A 25,359-nucleotide genomic window follows, 5' to 3' on the forward strand; every position below is an offset into this window, starting at 1 on the left:
CCGACAAATAACGGTGCAGTCAATGCGAATTGCAGCAATCGGACGCGTCGACTCTCCGAATCGCGAAGCTGGTGCGCGCAGGAGTGTGAATTGTGCAGAAGGCCACCCTAAGGCTCAAAAAGGTCCTATAGGGATCCCTTTTGGGTTTCCTCATGTTGGTTTCACCCTTCTAAATGCTAGAAGTCGATACCACACACTTGGAACCACAAAAGAGGACGGAAATAGGTCGAATTAAAACGAGGCGGGCACCACTTCTAAGGTTCTAAGATAGTCAAAGGGAGATCCCTAAGGCTAGATCCTAAACCCTAAGAGGAAGACCAGACCTCACTAAAAATGAGGTCAACAGTGAGATGGCATGTTGGAAGGGGTGGTTGCTATGGGGAAGGTAAAGACAGCAAGGGAAAGGTGGCATGCAGTGAGGGCAACAATGGGAGGGTGATCCTGGGAGGCGGTAGCAAACTAGAGGGGGCAAAATAGCTGGAGGGCAATGGGGTCGAGGGAGAACAACTTGGTTGTTTTCCAAGTGGCGACAACACGGGATGACAACAAGGGTGAAGGAGGAACCACGTATGAGAGAGTGGGGAAAGGGTAGAAGAGAATACACACACCATCTCAGGACCGAGATAGAACTAGAGTATCATTCGAAACTCATGGATACAACCCTAGATAGAAGGAGATGCTGGAAATTGACCTGATACAAACCATAATAAAAAAAAATAATCCTAGAGACCAACAAAAACAAATAAAGTCATAAATAACTAGGAGTGGGTCCCACTCCGATGAGTTGCACTTGAAAACCTTGGAGTATCAGACGATCCCTCAAAAGCCTAGACTGAATCAGTCCCGGCGCAGTCTAAGGCGCGAGGCGCCTCAGACTCCTACATCCATCTCTCATGGTTGAGAAGCTTCGACCTCATCCGTCGACCCTTTTGTCTCTTCATAATATGGACTCAAGTAGGCTGCGTGGTAGCAGAAATGTTTTAGTCCCCTAGCAAGTCAATTTGGTAGGTGTGTTATCATGCTGCTTCTTGGGGATCTTAAAAAGTCCATGTGCTCTGGTTTTGAATTTCCCAAAAGATCCCATAAGAAACCTCTCCTTCACTCTGATCCACAGTAGATCTCCAACCTGAAAAATCACATTCTTCTTGGTTTTATTAGCTTGCACCCGGTACTTGTGGTTCCATTTGGTTATCTCTTTCCCAACCTCCTCATGTTGCCTCTAAATCACATGCACTCTAGCCTCAGTATCATGAAGAATTGATACCAACTCAAGTGGGGTGAGTGAGCTCGCCCATACACAATTTCAAAGAGAGTATGCCCTGTAGTCTGACTCGTGGACCTATTGTAAGAAAATTCAGCTTGGGCTATAATCAAATCCCACATTTTAATGTTATTTCCAATAAAGCGCCTCAAAAGATTTCCCAATCTCATGTTTACCGCCTCTGTCTAATCATCTGTCTGCAGGCAAGTTGTTGAGTTGAACCAAAGCTTAGTATCAAATTTCTCCCATAAGGTCCTCCAAAAGTGACCCATGAACTTCACAACCTTATCATAAGTAATGGTCCCAAGCTTCGCATGCACTCACATTATCTCTCGGAAATACAAGTCAACTACATGTGAGACATCAAGTGTTCTGTGTCAAGATAGAACATGGGTCATCTTCAAAAAGCTGGAAATCAATACCATCACAGAATCCTTGTTCAATTGTGCCTAGGAAAATCCACAATGAAATCTATACTAACATCCAACCATAGAGCCACTTGGTACTGGTAATGGTGTGTATATTCATATATTTTGCCCCCTGATTTTTGTCAGGTGACAAACTCTGCACTGTCTGACATACCTCTTTACATCCCTCGTTAACCCAGGCCAAAAAAATACTCTCTCAAGTGGGAGGGTCTTGTTTCTTCCAAAAAAATTTGCTAATCCCCCATCTCTTAGTGAACCTCAAGAAACACACAACCGGTTCTAAACAAATAGACAACCATTGGATCTAATACTGTCCTGTCAGCCCCTCCTGCACTAATCTCAAATCTCTTTAAAGTCCTCTGCCTTGTACAACTGGCTCACCGCCTCGAATCCTGCAACTCTAACTTGCATGGAACTGATCAGCAAGTGATGACACCTCAATGCATCTACTACTCTATTTTGACTCCTGCCTTGTGCTTGAGCACAAGCTGAAATGAAGCTAGGAACTTAACCCAGGAAATATGTCCGCCCTTCAGCTTGCTCTGATAGTTCAAGAACCTCAGAGCCTCATGATCTGTCAATAAGGAGAACTCACCTATCAACAGGTAGTGAGTCAACAATTATAAGCTCTCACTATAACATAGAACTTCTTATCATATGTCGAATACTTCCTCCTAGGGTCACTCAACTTCTCACTGAAGAAGGCTGAGGTGCCCTCCTTGGTTGAACAGTGTTCCAAACCCCACATTAGACACGTCACATTACATCTCGAACAACTGGTCTGAATATGGCAGAACTAACACTGAGGTCTGAGTCACATTCTTCAGGACATCAAAGCTGGCCAATACTGGTTCAGTTCACTGAAACTTCTCTCCTTTCAACAGCTTTGTCAGGAGAGTTGTAATGGTGTTAAAGCTCCTAACGAATCTCCAATAAATGCATCTCAGCCTCAAAAATTTCCTTAACTCTGTAAAGGATCGTGGAGGTGTCCAACTCACAATAGCCTCTATCTTCATAGCGTCTATCTTAATGTATGTACCAGATATAATAAAACCCAAAAAAACATACATGTGTCGTTAGGAAGTAACACTTCTTCAGGTGGGCATAGAGCTTATCCAACCAAAGAACCTAGAAGACCCTCCTCAGATGCTCTAAGTGATCCATAGGTCAGTTGTAGACTAGGATATCATCAAAGTACACAACTACGAACTTTCTAATGTGAGCCATGAACACCTGATGTAGTAGTCTCATGTAAGTGCTATTGCATTGAACATTCCAAAAGGCTAACTGTCTATTCATACAACCCATCTCGGGTCTTGAATGTAGCCTCATAGTCATCCCCTGGCCACATTCTGATCAAGTGACATCCACTGTATAGGTAAATCTTGGAAAAGATGATATCTTCATGCAATTGATCCAATAAATCATGCAGGCGAGGTGTAGGAAATATGTATTTGATGGTGATCTTAGTGAAAGCTCGCATATCAATACACATTCTCCATCAACCATCCTTCTTAAGGGCCATCAAAGCAGGAACAACACATGGACTGGTGCTCTCCCTTGACAAAACTTTAGAAATAAGATCTTGCACCAGTCATTGCAACTCATACTCAACTGGTCTCAATCTGTAAGTGGGCCTATTAGGTAACATTGATACATGGATAAAGTTTATAACATGCTAAATGTCTCTAACTGCAGTATCTCTTAAGTAAGATGTCAGTCGTCACATCCTGAAAGTCGTCTATTAGTGGTTGTATCATCTCTAGTAGCTCAACATCCAATCACTCTAGGAATACTAAGGTCATTGTCACTAGGGCCTCTCACACTACCTGAAGAAAGGTGACACATTGGACCATTGTCTCCTCTACAACATAAGCGTCAGCTCATCCAGATTTAATAATGGGCAAAAGAAATGTGTTTTCCTTACTTCGTAAATGAGTAGGTGTTATTGAATCCATCAAGCTGAGTACTACGATCAAATTGCCACAATCTTCCCAATATAATGTGAAAGTCATACATGGACACAACATCACACCACACCTTATCCTAATAGAGAACTCTACCACACATTGCTAATCCACGCGTATCTCATTCCCATGTTCAACCAGGTTAGAGAATAGAGTTGAGAATGCTTCTGAGCCAGTTCCAGCTTTTCACCATAAAATTAGAAACCATATTCTCACAATTCCCTCCATCAATAATAAGGTTGCATACTTACCCTCTCAGTGAAAGATGTTATATCTTAACCAATAGTAATCATTCTTTGGTTCAGTCTACAGAGGCTCCTCACAACCAACATCCCACCCTTATCTCCATGGAGCTGATACTCCTCACCAAACTCATCTGTCACATACTCGCTCACTTCCTCCACTACACTATGCTTGGTGAAGGAAACAACTCTGTCAATAAGGCAACTGGAGGGGATGTCCATATCCATGACAACTGTGTTGGTTTGGCTACACTTCTAAGGCATCTTCCCACCCTGATTAGCTCTGTCATTCCCATGATTAGTCTTCACACCTTCCTTAGGCGTGCTCCTGCTGATACCTCCAGCTGTGGGTGGCAGTCTGAATGAAGGTGTGGGTGTCTGCTCTATTTTTGTTGTCTCTCTACCTTCAGCACCAAGTTCTAAACATCACCAAATGACCAATAAAGTTGTAGCTGGACAACATTCATGATAGTAGGCTTCATATCTCCCAAATATATGACTACAATGCACACATTTGGCTATATCAGCTCATATTTCAGCATGAGCTACTCAAAAAATATTGGGAACTCCTCCACTGACAACTCTTTATATCATGTAGGTGGTGAAGCTTTAAGAACATATTCTGGCAGTAATGTGGGAGTAAGTGCTTCTTCTACATTTTTTTCTTCATCTTCTCTCTCAAGTAGTGATCATGTTCTTACATTCTCTATACTCTCTCTTCGGATTCTCTCACCACAAAGAGACGCTCTTTTAGTTTTATGGCAGCAAGCATCATTCTCTTATCAGCTGACACCTCCTTATATTCAATAAATTCTTTCAATAGTTTGCAACTACTCAATGAAGTCATCCGGATTTATTCGTATCTCGAAATCCAATAAAAAATTTTCCTACAATCCCATGCTCTGTACTACAAAAATCACTCCATCCGTCGGCTTCTTCTGATATTGAATTCAAATGCATCTAAGCATATCCTCCTTTCACTGAAATAATCCCAATGGAAGGGGTTCAGATTTTCCTCCCTCTCCTCGTTGAATCTCACTATCACGGTCGATAGTCATCTCGCCATAAGTCCCTTCCTCAATTTTAGCAAGTCTTTGTTGAAGTTGGCGACGACGGATTTCTCGTTACATCTCTTCCATGCTAAGTTCATCAGTTGCTTCTAGAACTTATCTCCTCAGTGGCATAGCTATGGTTCAGGTTTGGGGGGATGAAAGAGAGTGTAGGGATTAATTTAAACTTTACTTTTGGGTGGCTGGTTTGAATAAATCAGCAAGGGAGAATGATTTTGAGTGGAGTTTGAGTTAGGTGTTGGGGGATTTTGGTAATCTTAGGATGGAATTAGGGTTGTACGAGGATACGAGGATTTAACAAACATCCAACAGAAAGCAAACATTATTATTGAATTCTAATTAAAAATTAAGACATAACAATGTGGGAATCTAAAATTGCAACAAAACAACAACACACTATAACCAGGATGGATCTACGGTAGAGGTGGAGTTGGCCAGGGGCGCGGATCCGCACAGAGGCGAGAGGGGTCTGTTGGCAAGTTGGAAGGGATGGTGAAGGCAATTGGAATTGTGGCAGCAATAAGGGGAAGGCAACGAACAGTAAGGACAAAATGGGAGAGCGGTCCCGAGAGGCAAAAACAACCTGGAGGGGCTGGAATTGCTAGAAGGCAGTGGGTTTGAGGGAAAACAACCGGGGGCAGTAGCAAGGGGCGATGGCAAGGGTGAAGTGGGAACGATGTACGAGAAAATGAGGGAATGATAGAAGAGGATAAAAACCACCTCAAAACTGCGATACAATCAGGGCACCACTCAGAACCCTTGGATACAACCTTAGAAGAGAGGAGACGCTTATGGTTTTCCTGATACAAACTACAACAAAAAAAAACTAACCCTAGACACCAACAAAACAAATAAATAGCCCTAGATAACTAGGATTGTGTCCCAATACAACTGAGGGCTACACTTCCATTGAAGCCTAAGATCGAACTCATCCATGTGTATCGCGCCTCTCAGGTGCCCGCATTAGTAACTAGCTCAATATTACCTAATTTTGAACAGCTCTCGATATTGAATTCTTCAAGCCACTGAACTATCCAACCATTTATCCTTTGATTCCAAATCAATTAGCTTGTGACTATTAAAAAGAAGAATAAAACGTATTAACAAGAAAAAGAATGGCCATGGTTGTGACCCAAATAGATTTGTCCTCCTTGCGGACACACTAATCATCCTTTCTAAATGAATTTCAAAGCTTCCTCCACTATAATGCATGTTCAACAAATATTTTGAAGTCTTGTTCCTCCAAGTCTGAATTCTTCAAGCAATTGAATTCTCAAGATATTCATCTCCGACTATGGATCAATTAGCTTTGGTGACTATTTAAATGGAAAATGGGGTGTGGTAAGAGGACTAGCAATGGCCTTGATCATGGCCCAAATAGCTTTGTCCTCATTGTGGCCACACTTCCCATCATCACTATTCAACTCTTTGTCCACTATAATGCATGCTCAACATATACTTTGAACCCTTGTGCCTCCGCTTCTAAATCAGCAACAATTCCTTGATAAAAGTATGAATGTATTCTTCAATAATAACAATCACCTATCTTTATCTCTTATGAAGTCTCATCCTCTTGATATGCCACAACAGCCTTTAACGATATGTCCTGGGTTTAAAATTAAGGTGATTCTTCTTCTATATGTCATCTATAATCTCCCTCTATTATTATTGATCATGGCCACCATCTTCCCTTTCTAGATAGGGACATACACATTACTCAAAATCTTCATCATTAAAGCATGTTGTACCGTTCCACAAGCTACATTCAAATAATTATCTTCACTATCTTATCACAACTCATAATTGTACTAATCACTTAGCCCTCGCATTGTGTTTTTAGAACCTTAATTCAAGAAAAATGTTTAATGCATCCAGTGAAGCAATTAAATTTACTACCTAGCAATTCATACTCATATCTTCTCTTCCACCACTACTCCATATCATTAACATTTATATCAAGTTTAAACTGCAAATATGATTGATTTGATGGTAATTTGAGTAAACAGAATCATGTGTCCTTTCCTTCCTCTCATACTAGTTGACATCATCCTATCGATATCGTCCACTTGGAAATTTAAGTTCTAGTATGGTCCAAAGTACCTTAAATTCATATATATTTTCACATTTATTAATAATTATTCTAGTGCTACTTGAGTCTATTGACTCAAATAGTTGGTTTGAAGACCTCAAATATTTCAAAGCTATTAAAAAGAAAAAAGATCTACCTCTCAACATTAATCAAACTTGCATGCTGACAACGCACTTGAATTTATTTACACTCAATCTCAAATCTTTTGCTATAATAATGATATTATTCATCAAAAACTTCTCTTTATGCATCCCAACAAAATAATATATCATAGTACAAAAAAGACTTGTTAACATGATGTTTCTCAAACTACAACATTTGACATGATTGTGCCTTAAAATTTCTATAGCGGCACAATCATGATTGCCTATTATCTTATCAATCATGTAGCTGTAACGGTAACACCGAAAAACTACCCTATTATGGCTTCTTCCCACTAGGCTAGCTCTTGTCACTTTCTGCTCCTGGTACAGCCTTTCCTGCTCCTCCTGAAGTAGGCTTAGTTGTAGTTGTCGTTGCTGGTGATGGCCTGAATGAGGATTGTTGCTTGAAGAATGTTTGTTGCTAGATATGCTTTTTTTTGCCTTTCAACCTTTAAAGCCAATGTTTGAGCATCCCAAAGTGACCCCTGAGGTTATAGTTGTACCAAGTTGCTAATAGGGGCTTCAGGCCCCCAAATATCATGCGATCTCCTGCACCTCTGACTCGATCAGTTCACACTTCATATGCAATTGATCAAATTGTGTGTTGAATTCCTCCACTGAAGGATCTCGCTCCTAAAAAACATGTCTTGGCGGTAGTAAGGTGGTAGATATTATTTCAGCAGTTCTTTCCTCAAATTCTCCCACCACTTGGAAATTTTATCATGGCTTTCTCTCTTCCTTTTCCTTTATAAATTCTCCCACCACAAGGAGACGCTCTTTTTCAACTTAATGGCGGCCAACTTTACTTGTACTTGTGTATCCTTTGGCACGTCTTTATATTCAAAAATTCACTCCACATGTAGTCAATTGACAAAACCATCTGGATCCATGACTCCATCAAACTCTGACAGATCCACTTTGATGTCAAAGACCTTGAGCCTCACAGATGTGGGCTCCTCTCATTGCCTCCCCTCGTATTGAATTCTGAAATAGCGCGATCGATATTCTTCATCGCCAGTGTCTTCTCTATGAACGTGTTCAGATATACATCCCAGTCGCCCCTTCGAGTTACTTGATAGCAGTCAAAGTTAATTTTACCTTGGTTCCATCATCCATCTCTACTAATCTCTGTTGCAGATGACGGATCTCCCGTTATATATCATCTCAAGTAGGGTTTAGTAAGTGTCTCCTCGAGGGAATGGTTGAAAATTTGAGACCTGCAAAAAAAACGTAAAAGAGAAAAAGAAAAAAAATGAAAAGATTGGAAGTAAAGAAAAAAAAGAAAGAGGGAAGCAAAAGAAAGAATGGGGGAGAGAAGAAAAAATGTGGCATACTCTCAGAAAGTATAGGATATGACTAGGGTTATGCTAGATCTAATATCAAATGATAGAGTTAACTAAACCCACAACTACAGACATATTTTATTAAATAAATAATGAAGGGTAAAATTGAGACTCAAAGCAATAAAGAAAAACAAAATAAAGACAAAACTAGCACAATCTGCGGCGACACTGAGGGTATTCGAGAAATTTCGGCGAGGAGCTAGGCGCGATTGGTGTCTGTCGACGAAGGGAGCAGCAAATGTTGGTGGATGTTGGAGGTGGAGGGCAGCAACAAGCGCGGGTGGCTGCTAGAAGGAGAGGCAGCTGGGTGGTGAGGTGGCAGACAACAGCTGCGGGTGGTTGTTAGGAGAGTCCAAAGAAGAACTGCAGCAGATTGCTGACTACAGGGGGTTTTGAAGTGGTCGATGGTTTGTCTAGAAGTGGGGGATGAGAGGCGGCAGCCGACTGGAGCTGCAGGAGGAAGCCGATTGTAGGTGAAGCCTGGAGGAGGGAACCGCGACACCCTGGGATGGTAGGAAAGAGAACCTGCAGTAGTCTGGTCTCATAGGTGAACTCTGTGGCGGACTAGAGGCTCTGCAAGCGACTGAGGCAATTTTAAAGTCACGGGAATTGGATAGCGGCAAATCGAGCGTGCAGATGATGACTACGGATTTTCTGGGAAACGTAGTAAGGAGGTAGCGATCTCTGGAAGCGAGGAATGGAGGCAACGGCACTTCTGGGAGCATATAATGGAACAAGTGAGTGCAAGAACGACAGAATGGTGGAGATAATCACCACATCAAATGAGTTACAGTCGGAGCACATTCATGTCGTCTGATACAACCCTCGAAAGAGGAACAAGCCGGCGGAGAACTCTGAATTTAGAAAGCAAATCAACCAACCCTAACCTAAACAATCACCACCCATATATAATATAGATTAGTAATTAGAAATATGTAATAATTAGAATAAAAAAGAAATTTGAAAAGGCAAGAATACAAAAGGCAAAAACTAGAAAGAATAGTAATGGAAAAGGAAGGGCAATAGGAGGAAACACGAAAAGGTAAGGGGGAATCATGTGGAGGTAAGGCCTATCCCATCTGTGGGTTAGCTGATCTAACAGGGCTAGACAGGGTAGGTCGGCTCAGCCGGCCTCCGTTCCCAGCCCCAGGTAAGTGTAATAAACTATATAAAGGCAAATACCTAAAAACTCCTGTTATTAATTTAAATACGTTGTATATCATATCTCAACATTTATATGATATGTTCCCTATTTGGTTTGTAATTTAATTGTTAAAAATGTTGCTTCAATCTATGTGTTTAGTGAGTAACAAATTAATATAATTAAAAATTCAATTAGTGCATACTTAGAAATATTATTCAGCTATCTTAAAGTGGTAATTGCTAGAGTTTGAAATGTTGAATTTTGAAATAAGTACAAATGCCACACTGCACAATTCAACCTTGGCCGATGAAATCTTAATAAAGGGACAAAACAGATACACACATGATAATTCATGGATATTTCTACAAGGAATCCGATAGCTATGCCGAAATCTATTGAAAGAACATTGATTTAAAAATTCACAAGAGTTCAACTTGTCAAGCCAAGTGTATTAATGTGCTGCGACTTCTGTCGCTTAACATAATATTTTCAACTCATTTTTGCTAATCTTCATTATTATTACTCCGATTCATGTGGATCTTTGGTTCTTTGGCAAAAGAGTGATATGATGGCCATGCATATTTTTCTTTTATGGTAGCCTAAATACTTCATTTTAATGATCTTCAGCAGCTAGCAAGATGTCTAGCAGATTTCGTGATTCTTTCTAATGTCTTTTGAAAGATCTTTATTCAAAAGAAGTCCAAATTATCACAAAACTTTTGGTGCACAATTTTTATTGGGTTTTGGAAGCTAATTCTTTTTATACACTGTTTGAGAATCCTTCTACTTCTCAACTTTTTGATGCATTTGAAAATTAAAAGATAAATTGCATTCTTCTTTTCTTTGTCTACTTCTATTTACATCCAACGCCTCCATGGGTTACCTAAATCTAGCACCATAAGCTATAAGAAATGACAATTTTGTGTTAAGCTGAATTTTTCTAGGCCTAACAAAATTAATCTAAATCTCAAGACTTGCAGTTTTCAAACGTGTAAGGTGTGTGATAGAAGAAAACAAATTAAGACAATGGTTCCTGTATATTTACATCATCATAAATTTTTATTTCTTTGCTTTCATTAAATAAAACATGTTCAATATTTCCTAATATGAGAATGGGTTACATTATCTTAGAATCTGCAGCTGTTTGAAGCAGTCATGAAACAGCTGCAGAAAAAATTTATGTTAAAAAATGTAGCTTCCCATCACATTTTTTTGAAGAAACAGGGCCAAATGCCACAAAGTGCAGTGCCGTGTGGCACCGCCCCCGCAATGCTGCTCTTAACACATTAACAAAACTTGAAGATGTTTTTCTATTTTGTTGGTCATGAGAATATCATTCATTTATAAGTTTTGTTCTTTTCTTCTCTTTTTCTTTTTTTCTTTTTTTTTGGGGGGTTCCATGCAGGTATCATGTAGGAGCTTTGTGGGAGAACAAATGTACAACCAGAACACTATTCCTGAAGTAGAATTATGCTCTAACTTTGTAGCAAGGTGATGTTGTTTTAGTTCTTTGCAGCAAAGAGTATAAGAGTTGCGTTGGTTTGGAGTTATCCAGAAAATCTATTTGTCTGATTTATTATTCTACGCTTATTTTGGCTTGTCCTGTATTAGGAGTAATCCTATAGCTTATCTATTGAGGATTTCAACAGCTTCAGTAGCTCACTAGCAGACTCTTCATTTTCAGATTACTTCAGAAATAAATTGAAGAGGATTTTGTGATTATAAAAAAAAAAATCAATTATTTCTAGATAAACTTCTATTAACTTATCTGTTTGTATGATTTTGTGAATATCATTATAGATTTAAACCAGCAAATCCTAGACCCTACAGCAGCCTACATCACCTATATAACAAGAAACTTGTAATTAGTAGTACATCTGGTAAAAAATGTTATAAACTTGTGGGGGAAAAAATCAAAACCTGGCATTTTTGGTAAAAAACCAAGTGACCGGCACAGGTCAACAGTTCTGCGACGTCTAGAAACAGCTGGAATCAATTTGCATATCTCATTCTCAGGGAAATCTGAATAAATATCAACGTGACCAAAAGTTGAAGAAGTGCATGAGCTTCTAATGAGTTGCCACTACTTGCATAAATGTCAAGGCTATCTAACTTTGGCTTCCAATAGTTAGCAACTGCCTTTGCTCGCTCTTTAATTTCATCCGTGAGCTTTTGCCCATTAGAAAGCGTCTCAGAATTCATTATTAAAGAACTTAGAGATTCCATCAGCATAAGGCAAGTTCTGCGTAAGCCCAGAAGGCCAGCATCCTTCTTTCCGTCTGATCCTAGAATTTCTCCTGAATAGAAGTTCTTCAAGGAATCCAACACCAGGCTAAATGGATTACTCGCAGCTTTTAACGAAATTGGGATCTCTTCACGAATTGAGGCAAGATTCTTTCGATTGTCCGAAATGAACTTGTGGAGCTGTTCTACATCCATCTTCTCACACAATTCTGCCAGCAGTGAATGAGGTTTTTCATCTAAGTAATTACTTTCCCCAGTTGCTTCATCATATAAATCAGATTTAATAACTGTAATATCTGATCCATCTTCAACACTGCTCTCGGGAGAACTATTAGTTGGAGTAAAATCAACTAATGCTGGTGGATAGTTCCGATATTTTTCAAATAAGGTAGACAGAGCAGCATCTCGTTTCTCTTGCAGCCTCTCTAGTGCGGCTTGTTCCTTGGCTACAACCACAGCTTCTCTCCTTTCTAGCATTTTTTCAGTCTCTGTTACTTTATTCAAATAGTCGTTTTCCTTGCTTTCCAACTCATCCGATCTTTTTTTCAGCGACTTTTCAAGCCCATGAAAATGTTGTTCCAGCTCCTTCCATTTCAAATTCAAAGTAACAGTACCATGGCTTTCAAGTTCAGTAAATACTTTCTTAAGTTGTTGTAACTTCGAGGTCGTAGAATCAATTAGTGAAGTAACAAATTGTGTGTCAGCCATTAAAGTAAGCCCTGCGTTGGGAAAACAAATTAACCATATAAACTACCATTCAATCTGAGCACAAGCAATACTAGATACCAAATGAATTTTGAAGGTAACAAAAAGGAAAACATCAAAAAAATCTAAGAGCGTAATGACCTCAACAAAACATAAAACAAGACACTAGTCGAACTTCAGTATCAGCTGCAAACATGTTCTGACAGAACTGATGTGCACATATGATTCATTGCTAATGCTGCCATTTACACAATTGCACGTGCCTCAGGTTTCCAACCTAAACTTTCATAATCCTAAAGTATATGCTGCTTTCATATAGCCACTTCAACACCGTATGGCATGCTTCTTAAAAAAAAGAATAAAAATGAACGCAGTCTATTGAAGAGAACAAGAATCTCAGCAATTTTTGCCGCCCCAATGACTGCCAGAATCATTACAAGGTGGAATGAATAACCATAATATTTCATGCCAAAAGAGCACACTTTATGCAGAGTAATAAAAAAGCTTGGGATAATTTTTATGTCTGTGACTGCTGAAACACGGGTACAAGAAAGTTGCATATTTGATTTAGTATGCATCTGTCAGAAAAAAAGGCTCCAGCCACAATAGTTCGCTTTGATAAAATCTGGCCATTCCAAACAGCCACCCTAAGGCCTTCAACAAGAACCCGTCTACGGTAACCAAATAAGAAGTGGGGCAAAAAATAATAATAATAAGATAGACAAGCAAATGAAGATCCCATAAGTACTCATATGAAATTTAAAATACCCACATAAAATGTTTTCAGGAGCATGCTTGATGTCATAAATTTGATCAGTTAGAACAACGAGGAAAAAAAACAACAAAATGAACTTGAAGATCAAGTGAAATTAAGTAGGGAAGGTTTCTGAAATTTTGTCAGTGGCATGTCACAATATCAAGTAAATGTAAGGTTCATAGCATAAATTAAAAGTTTATACCCACATTTTTTATCAATTGCTATTCATAAGGATCTGAGTTATCGAATCAACTATAATGCTTGTTAATTACTTCATTTACCAGTATTTTTAGTAAAAAAATAACATTATTTGACATTTTCCAGTATCAAGTCTTAAATTTCAATGCAATTCCCAAAATCTCTGAATGAGTTCATAAATGAAACAGAAGCCAAAACAAAGGGAAAAAATCACTTCAGACCACAGAAGAAGCTAGATGAGCATCATTCCATATTCATTTTTCATGGAAGCATTTGAAAAATGAAATTTCACTTTACATGTCGCATAATAGTAAAAATTAGATAAATAGACGACCCATTGCTTTTATTCATAGTGAAATATGGCCAAAATCCATTTTGAACTGAATACCCTCGCTTTGACTGTGGACTAATTATTTAAATTTACCTCGAATGACATAGGTTCAATTAAGGTTCAAAACAAGGTTTCAATCAGGTTAAAAATTTGTTCAAACCTTGAACAATACTCAATCAAGTTTCAAACACGCCATATTTGAATCCTGATCAAACAGAGTTTGAACAAGGATCAAACAGGATTCGAACAAAGGCTGCAAACTAGTTCCAAAGAAGTTCAAAATCAAACAGGGTTTTCATGGTTAGAATAAAGTTGAATCAAAGTTCAAACATTATTCAAATATGATTCAAATAGGGTTTACCTACAACAACTATAATAGAGTGTGTTGCCAGAAGCATACTATGGTTTATTAAAGGATAATATAATAGCTATGGCGCTGCAAAATATCAGACAGATTAAAAAAGCGTAAACCAACCAATAGCTATAATAAAGTAAACTTCAATCCAATATCCATTTCATAATATAGAATAATGCTAAAGCTACAACATATTAGAACAGCTACATCATATTAGAAAGTAATCACAACATCTAAGACCATAGAACTGAACAAAAAAGAATTAAAACAACAATATTTACAACATAATCATATACAATAAAGTGCTATACAAATTTACAAATGAACGTTGAAATAATAATGGTTATAGAATCATTCAATCATGTTTGAATAAATATATATACCTACATTATTGTGAAATAAGTCTACACATGCAATATTTGTATAACTATAAACAATCAAGTGCTTTGTAAGACAAAGATGTGTTAAATGCTTTGTAAGACAAAGATAGGTTGTGGAACAAGACATTTCTCCATGGATTGAAGAGGGTGAAGTGTGCATGGCCTTACCTGTTTGCGTAACTCAATAGCGAGATTCAAATCTTCATTCGGATCAAGAGTGACCTTCGTAAGTGGAGAGAACGTTGTAACGAGAACGTCAGCTAAAGCGAACTCTAAGACCTGAAGCGGGGCAGCAGACTCGATGGTAGAGGAATTAGGAGTCTCAACAAAGGATTCAGTACGACGAGTATAAACACCGAAAGGAAGTGGTGGTGGTGTTGGCCCAGTGGCAAATCCAGCGGTGTCGAAGGTGCACCGAGAACAATGATTGTAGGAGTAGAGAAAAAATCCACCAGAGTCAGAAAAGGAATAAGTCCAAAAATCAATCTCCCCCTCACTTGAGACAGCGTTAGAGAAGAAAGGGACCTTTTCAAAAAAAAAAAAAGTCGCCAACACTAAGTCGCCAACACTAACATAAATTTTAACATAAATTTTATTTGTGGTAGGATCAAACACAGATAACAGTTTTGACTGGCGGAATAGCCGAGGAAGATACATTTAATTGAGCGGGGATCAAGTTTACTAAGCATCGGGGCTGTGTTTCGAACAAACATCGTGCACCCAAGATTTTTTGGAAACTAACAAAAAAAAACAAATTGGTTGGTAATGGGATTTAAATGTTATGGATTTTTGTGGGAACTCTATTGATAAAGGTAGATAGCAGATATCCGAGAAATATTTGTTTGAAACATAATAGAAAGAGCAACTTCGAGAACGTGTCTATTGTTCTACTCGGTTCTCCCATTTTGTTGAGGGATATCAGTACAGGAACTATGATGGAGAATGCCCCTACTAACAATAAAGAATTATCCTAATATAGAGTTAAAATACTCAAGACCACTGTCGGACCGAAGGACTTGAAACTGTTTTTGAATTGGGTTAGAATGGAGTGGAAATATTTCAATATGACACCACCTTCGAATTTATCTTTTAATACATAAACTCAAAACATTCTAGTGTGTTCATCAATTAGAATAAGAAACATTAGTTTATTAGTATAGCTCTTCGAGAAGGTGTCTATTGTTCTACTCGGTTGTCCCGTTTTGTTGAGGGATATCAGTAAAGGAACCATGACGGAGAATGCCCCTACTAACAATAAAGAATTCTCCTAATATAGAGTTAAAATACTCAAGACCACTGTCAGACCGAAAGACTTGAAATTGCTTTTGAATTGGGTTAGAATGGAGTGGAATATTTCAATATGACACCAACTTCAAATTTATCTTTCAATACATAAACCCAAGACATTCTAGTGTGTTCATCAATTAGAATAAGGAACCGTCGTTTATTAGTATAGCTCGAAGTTCGAGAGGGTGCCCCTAATCACTATAATGAAAAATGGGGAGAATGAGTGTATGAATTGGGTAGATAAGATACATAAATATGAAATAACAAGAAATAAATAAAATCCTAATATAACTTCTATCAATTTATTAAAAAATTTCCAAGTTTTACATTAGCATATGGGATACTAGAATTTAATAAACATCTAAGGAAAAGAAAATATTATTATTGCTTCAAAATCTAAAATTATAGCAAAACAACAAAGAAAATTAAAAGTACAACAACGCACACTCAAGCTAGATTAGAATTTGAGTGGAGGTGGTGCGGCTAGGGGGTTTGGACCTCAGGGAAAGTGGCAAGAGGGTCGGCTAGCAAGCTCGAAGATGTCGACAGCAATGGAGGAGGCAACGACAAGAGAAAAGCGGCGAGCAGCAAGAACAACGGTGGGAGATGCTATTCAGGATGGCAACATCAAGGAAAACAGAAAAAGGTATGTGGGAATGTGCGAGAAACGTGTATGAAGAATAAACACTACCTGAAGCCCGATACAGCTGGAGCCCTACTTAGAACCCTAGGTTACAACCCATAAAGGGAACAAAGACATGCATGACTGTCCCAAAATAAATCACATCAAAAACCAAACACCAACAAAGTTGTGATGCTTCATTTCAATCTCCTCAAGGAAGTCGAAGGGGGAAAATGAAGCGAATAATTGGAAACACAAATGGGTATTTTAACCTATGAATCGTCGCCTATGGGGGAGACAAAGTGGAGATCAAGAGGCAGCACCAACCCTTACAACTTACCAGGTGAGTCGATAGACGTGAGATGAAAGCAGGAGGATCGACAGGCGCAAGCTAGGGATTCCCCATAGTTGAAGGCAGCAACAGCGATGGACGGAAACATTTTCAATTCGAACAGATGAGGCGACTTATGGGTAAGCAAATGGCTGAGGGTTGGCGACACTTTTGTCTTGAGATTAGAGGGTCAGACACCCACAAGAATTTTGGACAAAACCGATCTAGGTACAGATGTTGAAGTCAGTCTCCTAAAATGGGGAGAGCTTCGACCTTATCTGTCGAAACTTTTGTCTCCTTATAGTACAGAATTAGGCAGGTTACATTGAAGATAGCAAAAATATTGTAATATCTCGACATTGGAGGGCATTTGACTGCATCTTTAGAAGCACATGGACCCACTGTTAAACGCACTATCCTACAAAACATATATGAAGGTTTCTTGAAGTGCAAGTAACCATCTTTATATGTCCAAACATATGTGGATGCATTGTTGAACTAAAGTGAAATTTCGTGCCAAGCATACTCTATCGAGTCCTCCGAAAGTGGCTCAAGATTGACTCTTTACTCTCTAAAGTGAAGACAGGTTGAATCTCTTTAGAATCCTAATGATAAGTTATCGATCATGATATCCACAAAACTCTCTCTATAATGGATGCCCTGTATGTCTGATATGGGCTCTTCTATCTCCCTATCTTTTAACATCACCAAAACTGACCCTGTCGGTGCCTCTCATAATAAGAGCACCAATGACCCTGGACTTCATAAGTAGGTAGAATTGTACTCTTTCCATCCATGATGAATGAGTAAATGTCCTTGAGATAAGAGGGTCGGTCGCCCCTAGGAATTCTGGACAAAACAGATCTAGGTACAGATGCAGAAGTCAGTCTCCTAGGATTGAGAGAGCTTCAACCTTACCAATCGAAACTTTGTCTCTTCATAGTATAGAGTTAGGTAGGTTACATTGAAGATAGTAAAAATATTGTAATCTCTTGAGATTGGAGGGTCTTCGACCGCATCTTTAAAAGCAGATGGATCCCACTAACAAATGTACTATCCCACAAAACACCTGAGAAGGGTTCTCAAAGTGTGGGTAACGATTTCTAGATGTCCAACCACATGTGGGTACGTTGTTGAACTAAATCGAAATTTTCTGCCAAGCATACTCCATCAAGTCCCTTAAAAGTAGCTCAAGATTGACTTTTTATTCTCTGAAGTGAAAACAGGTTGAACCTCTTTAAAATCCTAATGATAAGTTGTCGATCATGATATCCTTAAACTCTCTCTGCGATGGATGCTTTGTATCTGATATAGGCTATTCTGTCTCACTATCCTTTAATATCAACAAAAATGATCCCGTCGATGCCTCTCATAACAAGAGCACTAATGACCTCGGACTTCATAGAAGGTAGAATTGTACTCATTCCATCCATGATGAATGAGTAAGTGTCCTTGAACCCATCATACTAAGTCTTGTAATCAAATTGCCACAGTATTCTCAGCAGGATGTGGCAAGCGTCCATGGGTATATAATCATACCACACCTGATCCCTAATAGAAAACTCTACAAGGCATCTCTTGACAATGTTAACCATGTTTCCCTTCTTCAATCAAGTCATTGAGTATGATTGAGAATGTCTCTAAGTAGTGAAACTTAAACTTATCCATCATTTATGTAGACATCACATTCGTACAACTACCTCAATCAATGATAAGATTGCACACATTTCTCTTTACCGTGCAACAAATATAAAAGATGTTTGTGTTAAATCAATTGTTGCTCTATCAGTGCCTCAGTCTGAAGGACCCGTCGAACCAAAAGAATTTCGCTCTCATTAGCTAGAAGCCGGTACTCCTGCACATCTTCATTATCTTTTGCCTCCAGTAATAATGTCCACTTCTTTCATGGCTCCCTACTCAATGAAAGATGATTGCGGTAGTAGGGCAAGTGGAGGTGATGTGACTGGCCCATGACATCTGAAATGCTTCCTTGCGGATACTGTGATGGGTGCACTGCTCCTCTCAAACTTTTTCTCACTTTGATCAGTGATATAACCTTTCCGGACAATTTTCAAATCTTTCCTAGGTGCATTCCTACTAGCTCCTATCGTGAATGATTGTCTAAATGACGGCAGTCCTGATTTGCTTCTACTGCTTCTCCACCTTTAGGGTCAATGTAAGAACATCACTCAACGACCAATTAAGCTGCAGCTAAATGACATAGCTAATGACTCACTTAAAGCCACCAAAATTGCTGGCTATAGTGCTCCTATGGCTCCCTCAGATCACAATTCAATATGAGCTGCTCAAACTCCACCGTCAATTCTACTGTCAACTCTCCCTGATGTAAGTGATGAAGCCTCAAGAACATGTCCTGGCGGTAGTGTGGGATAGATACTTCCTCCTATTTCTTTCTTCTTCTCTTAAATAGTGATCTTGTTCTTATCTTCTCTCTATCTCACTCTCTTCAAATTCACCTACCACAAAAAGATGCTCTTCAACTTTATGGCAGCAACTTTCACTCTCCTATCAGTTGGCACCTCCTTATACTCAAAAATCCTCTTAACTGTCTCCAACCACTCAAGGAAATCGTCAAAACTCATTCTTCCCTCGAAATCTTATAATTTATCTTTACTCTCATATCTCAATGTCCTCCAAAAGACAATCCATCCCTTGCCCCCTCATATAGTTAGTCCCTAAGCGTTGTGGCATATCCTCATCCTCACTGAAATCATCCCTATGGAAGAGATTCAGATTTCATTCCCTCTCCTATTCTAACCTCACTATCACGATCGACAGTGATCTATCCATATGTAACTTCCTCCATTTCAACAAGTAATTGTTATAGTCAGCAGATTTTTCACTACATCTCTTCCATGCTACGTCCCCGATCGGCTTCCGACATTTGTCTCATTGATGGCAAGACTAGAGTTTAGGTTTCATAAATGAACGAGGGTGTATGGGGCAAATTTATGAGGTTGGAAAAAAAGGGTTGCTAATTTTTTAAAATCAGAAAGCGAGAAGTAAGGTTAGGTTAAAATTTGTCTATGATTTAATGGATTAAAGGTCACCCTAGGATAGAGCAAGGATTGGGCTAGTACCGATACCAAATGATACCTGAATTTAACAAACATCTAAAGGAAAGAAAATATTATTACTGACTTCAAATTATGAAATTACAAAAAAACAACAGGAAAATCTAAATTACAACAAAACAAGAACACTTAAACTAGGGTACTATCTAGCACGGAGGTGGTGTCGGCTAGGTATTTGGACCTTCAGGAAGGTGGCAGGGGCATCGGCTAGCAAGCTAGAAAGCAACGAAAGTGCTGGAGAAATCGACGAGAGCAAGGGGAAAACGGCGATCAACAAGAACAACAGTGTGGGATGTTGTTCAGGGTGGCAGCAGCAAGTAAAAACAAAGAAAGAGACATTGAAACATGTGGGAAAGGTTGGGAAAAAGGTGTAGGAAGGGTGAAAACCACTTGAAGATCAAGAAACAGTTGGAACACAACTTGGAACCCTAGCATACAGCCCGTAGAAAGAAAAGAGACATCGATAGCTGTCCCGAAATAAATCGCACCCTGATCCAAACTGGTCTCACCATGATTTCAAAAACTCTCTTATTTCCAAAGATGTACATGATGGTTACTTTTAAGGGATTCCTTTCTCTTAGACTTATTATAGGTGGAGATTCCTGACATACAATATCAATCAAACAAATCATCCAACATAATGTCAAATCCATAGGTCTGTATAGCACAAGATTCACTCTCTTATTATAAAATATAAAGAAACAATATGCTTTAGAAATAGATATTGGAGCTGGTGTAAAGACAATTCAACTACTAGAATAAAATGTCAATATAGTAAAAAAAAAATTTCTAATGGCTATCTAACAATGCACTGAGAGTATTCAACTACCAGAATCACACTATACCAAGCATTGAGAGTATTCAACTACCGGAATCACACTATACAAAGCACTCACATATCCTTCTTCTTAAGATTTGTTAACCAATCTTTACACCCAACAACGTAAAAAAGGATAACTAATTCTCATCAATTGAGAAAAGAGATTAATCGTGCATGAATCTACGTTGCCTGCTCCTTTATAGATCTGTAAAACCCCTAATAAGGTAATTCTTGTTCTTTTGTCTTTCAACCCCACTAATCGTGCATCAATCTTATGTAGAATAATAAAAAGTGACACCCCCTACCATCGCGGCCTACAGTTCTATACATAAAATGGTAAAAGATTGGCTCCCTATGTATTGGGCTAGGGCAATAGCCATACTATACTCTTCAGCCCTCTCAATAACCTCTCTCACAACATCCTAACCCATGGGTACCTAAAAAAAGCTTCCTCATCTTCAACCAATCCAAAGTATATCAATAAAAATTGCATTGTGATTGTCTTGGTTAAGAATGCTATCTACAAAAAACACCTAGGCTTTCAGACATCATTCAAAAATGCCCCTTTTAGGTATAAATTTTTAATGTTTTTGCTAGCATCCAAGTACTTTTCTACCAGTCTACTCCTTTTGCTCATCCTATTAAATTTATCCTAATACGGGTATTCTCTAAAACTAGCCCAATAATCAGCAAAAATTCAAAAATGATAAATGTAGTGTCCTTGCATCCAATGTAAACACAATGGATCAGCTCTCATTCACACCATCACCAACCATCTTCAATAATAATTGATGAATCAAAAAATCCAAAGAACTGCCGATCTTGGTCCTTAAAACCTAACCAAAGCCTCAAATTGCATAACAATCTTCTCCATCACACCCTCAGATCTATACCCACATAGTATTATGCCACTCAACAATAAATAGTTTTAAAAAATGCATACATAACAAAAGAATACAGTTCCAAAGAGAAAGTAAAAATATAAATTTGAATCAAACCACATTCAAATCATGTTAGAACTATGCTCAAACAGTGAGCGAATAATGTTTGCACTTTGTTCGGACTTTGATTGAACATTACTTGAAATTTCTTTGAATCTTATTCCAACTAAATTCGACCAAAGTCCGAGCCATGTTTGAATCTTGTGTGAGCCATGCTTGAGTCTTATTTGAAACAACCTTAAATCTTATTTGAACATTCATCAAATATTGTTCAAATCTCTTTAAAAATTATTCAAACCGTGTTGAAACAATAATTGAATCTTAATAAAACATTCTTCAAACAACATTTGAATATCAGTAGAGCCTTAATACAAAACTTGAAAATAGTTCAAACAAGATTTGAATGAAGCTTTAAGATGTTGCAGCTGGTAATGTGAACAAGGTTTGAAATGAGCTTTCCAGCATATTTAATCAAGAAATCAAACAAAAAGTATACTTCCCTATTTTTTGCTATCATGAGGCATAAAAAGTAAAATTTTCCTCCTTAAATTTCAAAGATTTAAATGAAACAGCTTAAAAAACTTGTTAAAGGCATGGTATTAGGCTCTATGGTGGCTGGTATATTATAAAATTGTTTTTTTAAATACTTCCTTATCTAATATAAATTAATTAATTTATTTATCATAATAGGTAACTTTATGTATGTTAAATTTTTATTTTTTTACAGATCAATATCCACTTTAATCACTTTCAATCTCCACACTCCAATTGCCCAGAGTGCAAGAAGGGTGCCCGCATGAATGTGTCTTCAAAGGGGAACGCACCTCCTTCCCAGCCAGCTTGCAGTTAATAAGTTGGTGAGCATAGTATGTGATGCTCAATCTTACACATAAGAAAATCTTCTTCAATTGAATACGTAGGAATCAAAACGCACTTGCACGAGAATCAGAAGTGAGCTCATCTTCATTTAAACCTACCTAGAGCAAATACATCATCTAATATTTGCACAACTTTAACACGCCATCCGCTCATAGTTAGCAACCATTGTGTTTTCTGTTCAATCCAAATATTTGAATGTTGATACTCTCATTGAGACCGCATTTTCAATTCTCAGATCCTTTTAGTCCAACTTTTATTTTATATTAGTTATGTTTATTTAATTGGTGTCAAATATTAAGATACTAATTCCAGATTTATCAAATTCGTTATTCATTTAAACTTAAACCATTGTTTATTAATATGATAACCACACAAGAGTTTATATAATATTTTTTATGAGCTTATGTATTAATTTTAAGTAATTGTCTGATAAATTAGTCAACCCAAGTACAGGTCAAATTCAATAATAGATAAACTTAAACAAGCCAAGTATGTGCATAAGTGTGAAAGTGAGACTCGAGCTAGTGTCAATTTTGAACAACTTACAAAATGACCAAGTAAAATCTAATCCATGTTATGCTTAAATCGACTCGGCTCCACTCCACATGATTACATCCCTAGCATTTGTTGAGTGATGAGTGTTGATACTTCAATCATAAAATTTTAGTTAGCTTTTTTATGGTGATAGTTGACATGACGTAGAGCAAAATAAACATCAAGGGTGCTAAAAATAAGGAGTGCATTTGAAAAAAAAAAAATTTGGACAGCTGTGGAAACAAGAGTTTCAAGTTCTACAGAAGTACATCTTAAATATGATGAAGGGCGTGAAAAGATAACAGGAGGAGATGGGAGGGAAACAAATAAAGCATGATTGATGGAAAGGATAGAATAAATAGTAGAGATGATTAGATTATCCTTTGATCTTGTATACTATGGTAGTTTGCACATATTTAGCATAATACATTAATCAAATATTAAAAATTGAAATAGAATATAAGTTCAAAATTTAATTTTTCTTTCTCTTAATTTAATGTAATCATTATCACTCCACACTCTTAAACAAATGTTTTTTATACTTAAAATGACTTTACAAGTGATAAAATTATTTTTTTAGAGCTGCCTTACACCTAGGGCATTAGACAACCACATTGCCTAAAAACCTCCTAACGCTTTTTATAACATTGTCCAAAATATGAACTTCAATGAATAAAGGTTAACTAAATTTCACTTCCAAAATATAATTGTCAAAACTAGCAAATATTGCTGCTTTTAAGAAACTATCATGTAGTTATGAGAATATCCAAAACTTTCTGGATGTAATATTCATGAAGTGCTTCATAGGAATTATATAAAGCTAAGTCATCCTAATCCAATTTTAAATTCATATAAAGGATATGCAATTATTCTTCTCATATACAAAAACTCCCAATTATAAGAATCAAACTACTAATTGCCAATTTCTAAGAATACCAAAAAATCCAATATTGTAAGCTACACTTACCAAAGAGCGGCGGCATAGACAAGTCAATAGAAGTCAAAGTCACAATAAACTCAAATTTGGCTTCTTGCCCAATGGCACTCAAGCTCATAATATGAGCTTGAGCTTTAATCCATCGAAACAACAACAAGCTTGAGCTCGACTCATCAGCTCAAAGGTCGGAATGTGAGAAAGCCATTTTTTTAATAGGTTGGAGATTTCATAAATGGGACTACAAGTAGATACATTGTGACAGACGCTTGCCGAAGGAGACATCAGCACAAGTCACAGTTAGAGTTGCAAATGGAGAAGAGAGCTTAGTGAAGAAGGCATCGCGGAACAAGCATTTTAGTATGATGGGAACTCAATGCTCAATGGAGAGGCGTCAATGGGACTCGCTGCACATTAAACAAGCCACGACAAGAGTTCATTGCATGCCAAAAAAGGCATCAATGGAACTAGTTCATCAGTACTCGCAGGTAAGTCACAATGGAAATTTGCGTAACTTGATTTAAATACCCTAGGCAGAGAAGAAATGGGACACAAGATGGCTCGTGTGCCAACAAGTCAAGCCCTGTTAAGCTCACTTAAAATACAAATAATAATTTGAGCTCGAGCTTGAGCTTAAGGCTCGATAATCTTGATTCTTGAACTCATCAATAAGTTTGAACGAACTCAAGAACCAGCTCAAATTGCTTAAACTCCCTGACAATGAGATCCCGCATAAAAATCAAGCCTATAAATACAGGGAATGCAGTCCAAACCACCTCCGTTTTCTCTGATCAAATAATTTCCTGCTATCAAAATTAGCAATGTTTCTAATGCAATAAAAAAAATACTTAGAATAGTAATCATAACCCACAAAGTCCAGATCTAGGTTCAAGCACCTACTCTATCTTTGACCTCTTTTAAGTATTCCGCGCCACATTAAATCAATTTAAAACAAAGAACGCAGGGAGAACTTCAAAGCCTGGAGAGCTTTATGTTCGTATCACTGCACAACTTCAGTTTCCCAAAAACTCAAAACAAAATGCTAACCGAGAAAAACCCTAAGTAAAGAAAAATAACTAGCACCATCTTTTCAAGTCAAAATCAAGCAGATCAGAGAAAACACAAAGAACTCAAGACTCAAACACTGTAAACCCTAGCTCTAATTCCGCCAAATCGCGGCAAGGATTCGCCTGGACTAGGTAAGTAAAAAGCGATCAGGGTAAAGGATGGAAGAAGAACGAGATCAATAACAAGCTTAC

The 25,359-nt window shown here is 37.9% G+C and overlaps 1 protein-coding gene across 1 annotated transcript in view; it reads right to left on the bottom strand.

Annotated features, from left to right (window-relative positions):
* LOC110033640 (FRIGIDA-like protein 3) overlaps nucleotides 1-25,359 on the bottom strand; it is a 58,277-nt gene that overhangs the window by 32,773 nt on the left and 145 nt on the right. The window contains 2 exon segments of the mRNA XM_020737688.1: nucleotides 11,608-11,721; nucleotides 11,724-12,650. Coding sequence (XP_020593347.1) covers nucleotides 11,608-11,721; nucleotides 11,724-12,639 — 1,030 coding nt within the window. The 5' untranslated portion in view covers nucleotides 12,640-12,650.

Source organism: Phalaenopsis equestris, unplaced genomic scaffold, assembly GCF_001263595.1.
Source record: "Phalaenopsis equestris unplaced genomic scaffold, ASM126359v1 Scaffold001243, whole genome shotgun sequence".
Classification (NCBI taxonomy): domain Eukaryota; kingdom Viridiplantae; phylum Streptophyta; class Magnoliopsida; order Asparagales; family Orchidaceae; genus Phalaenopsis; species Phalaenopsis equestris.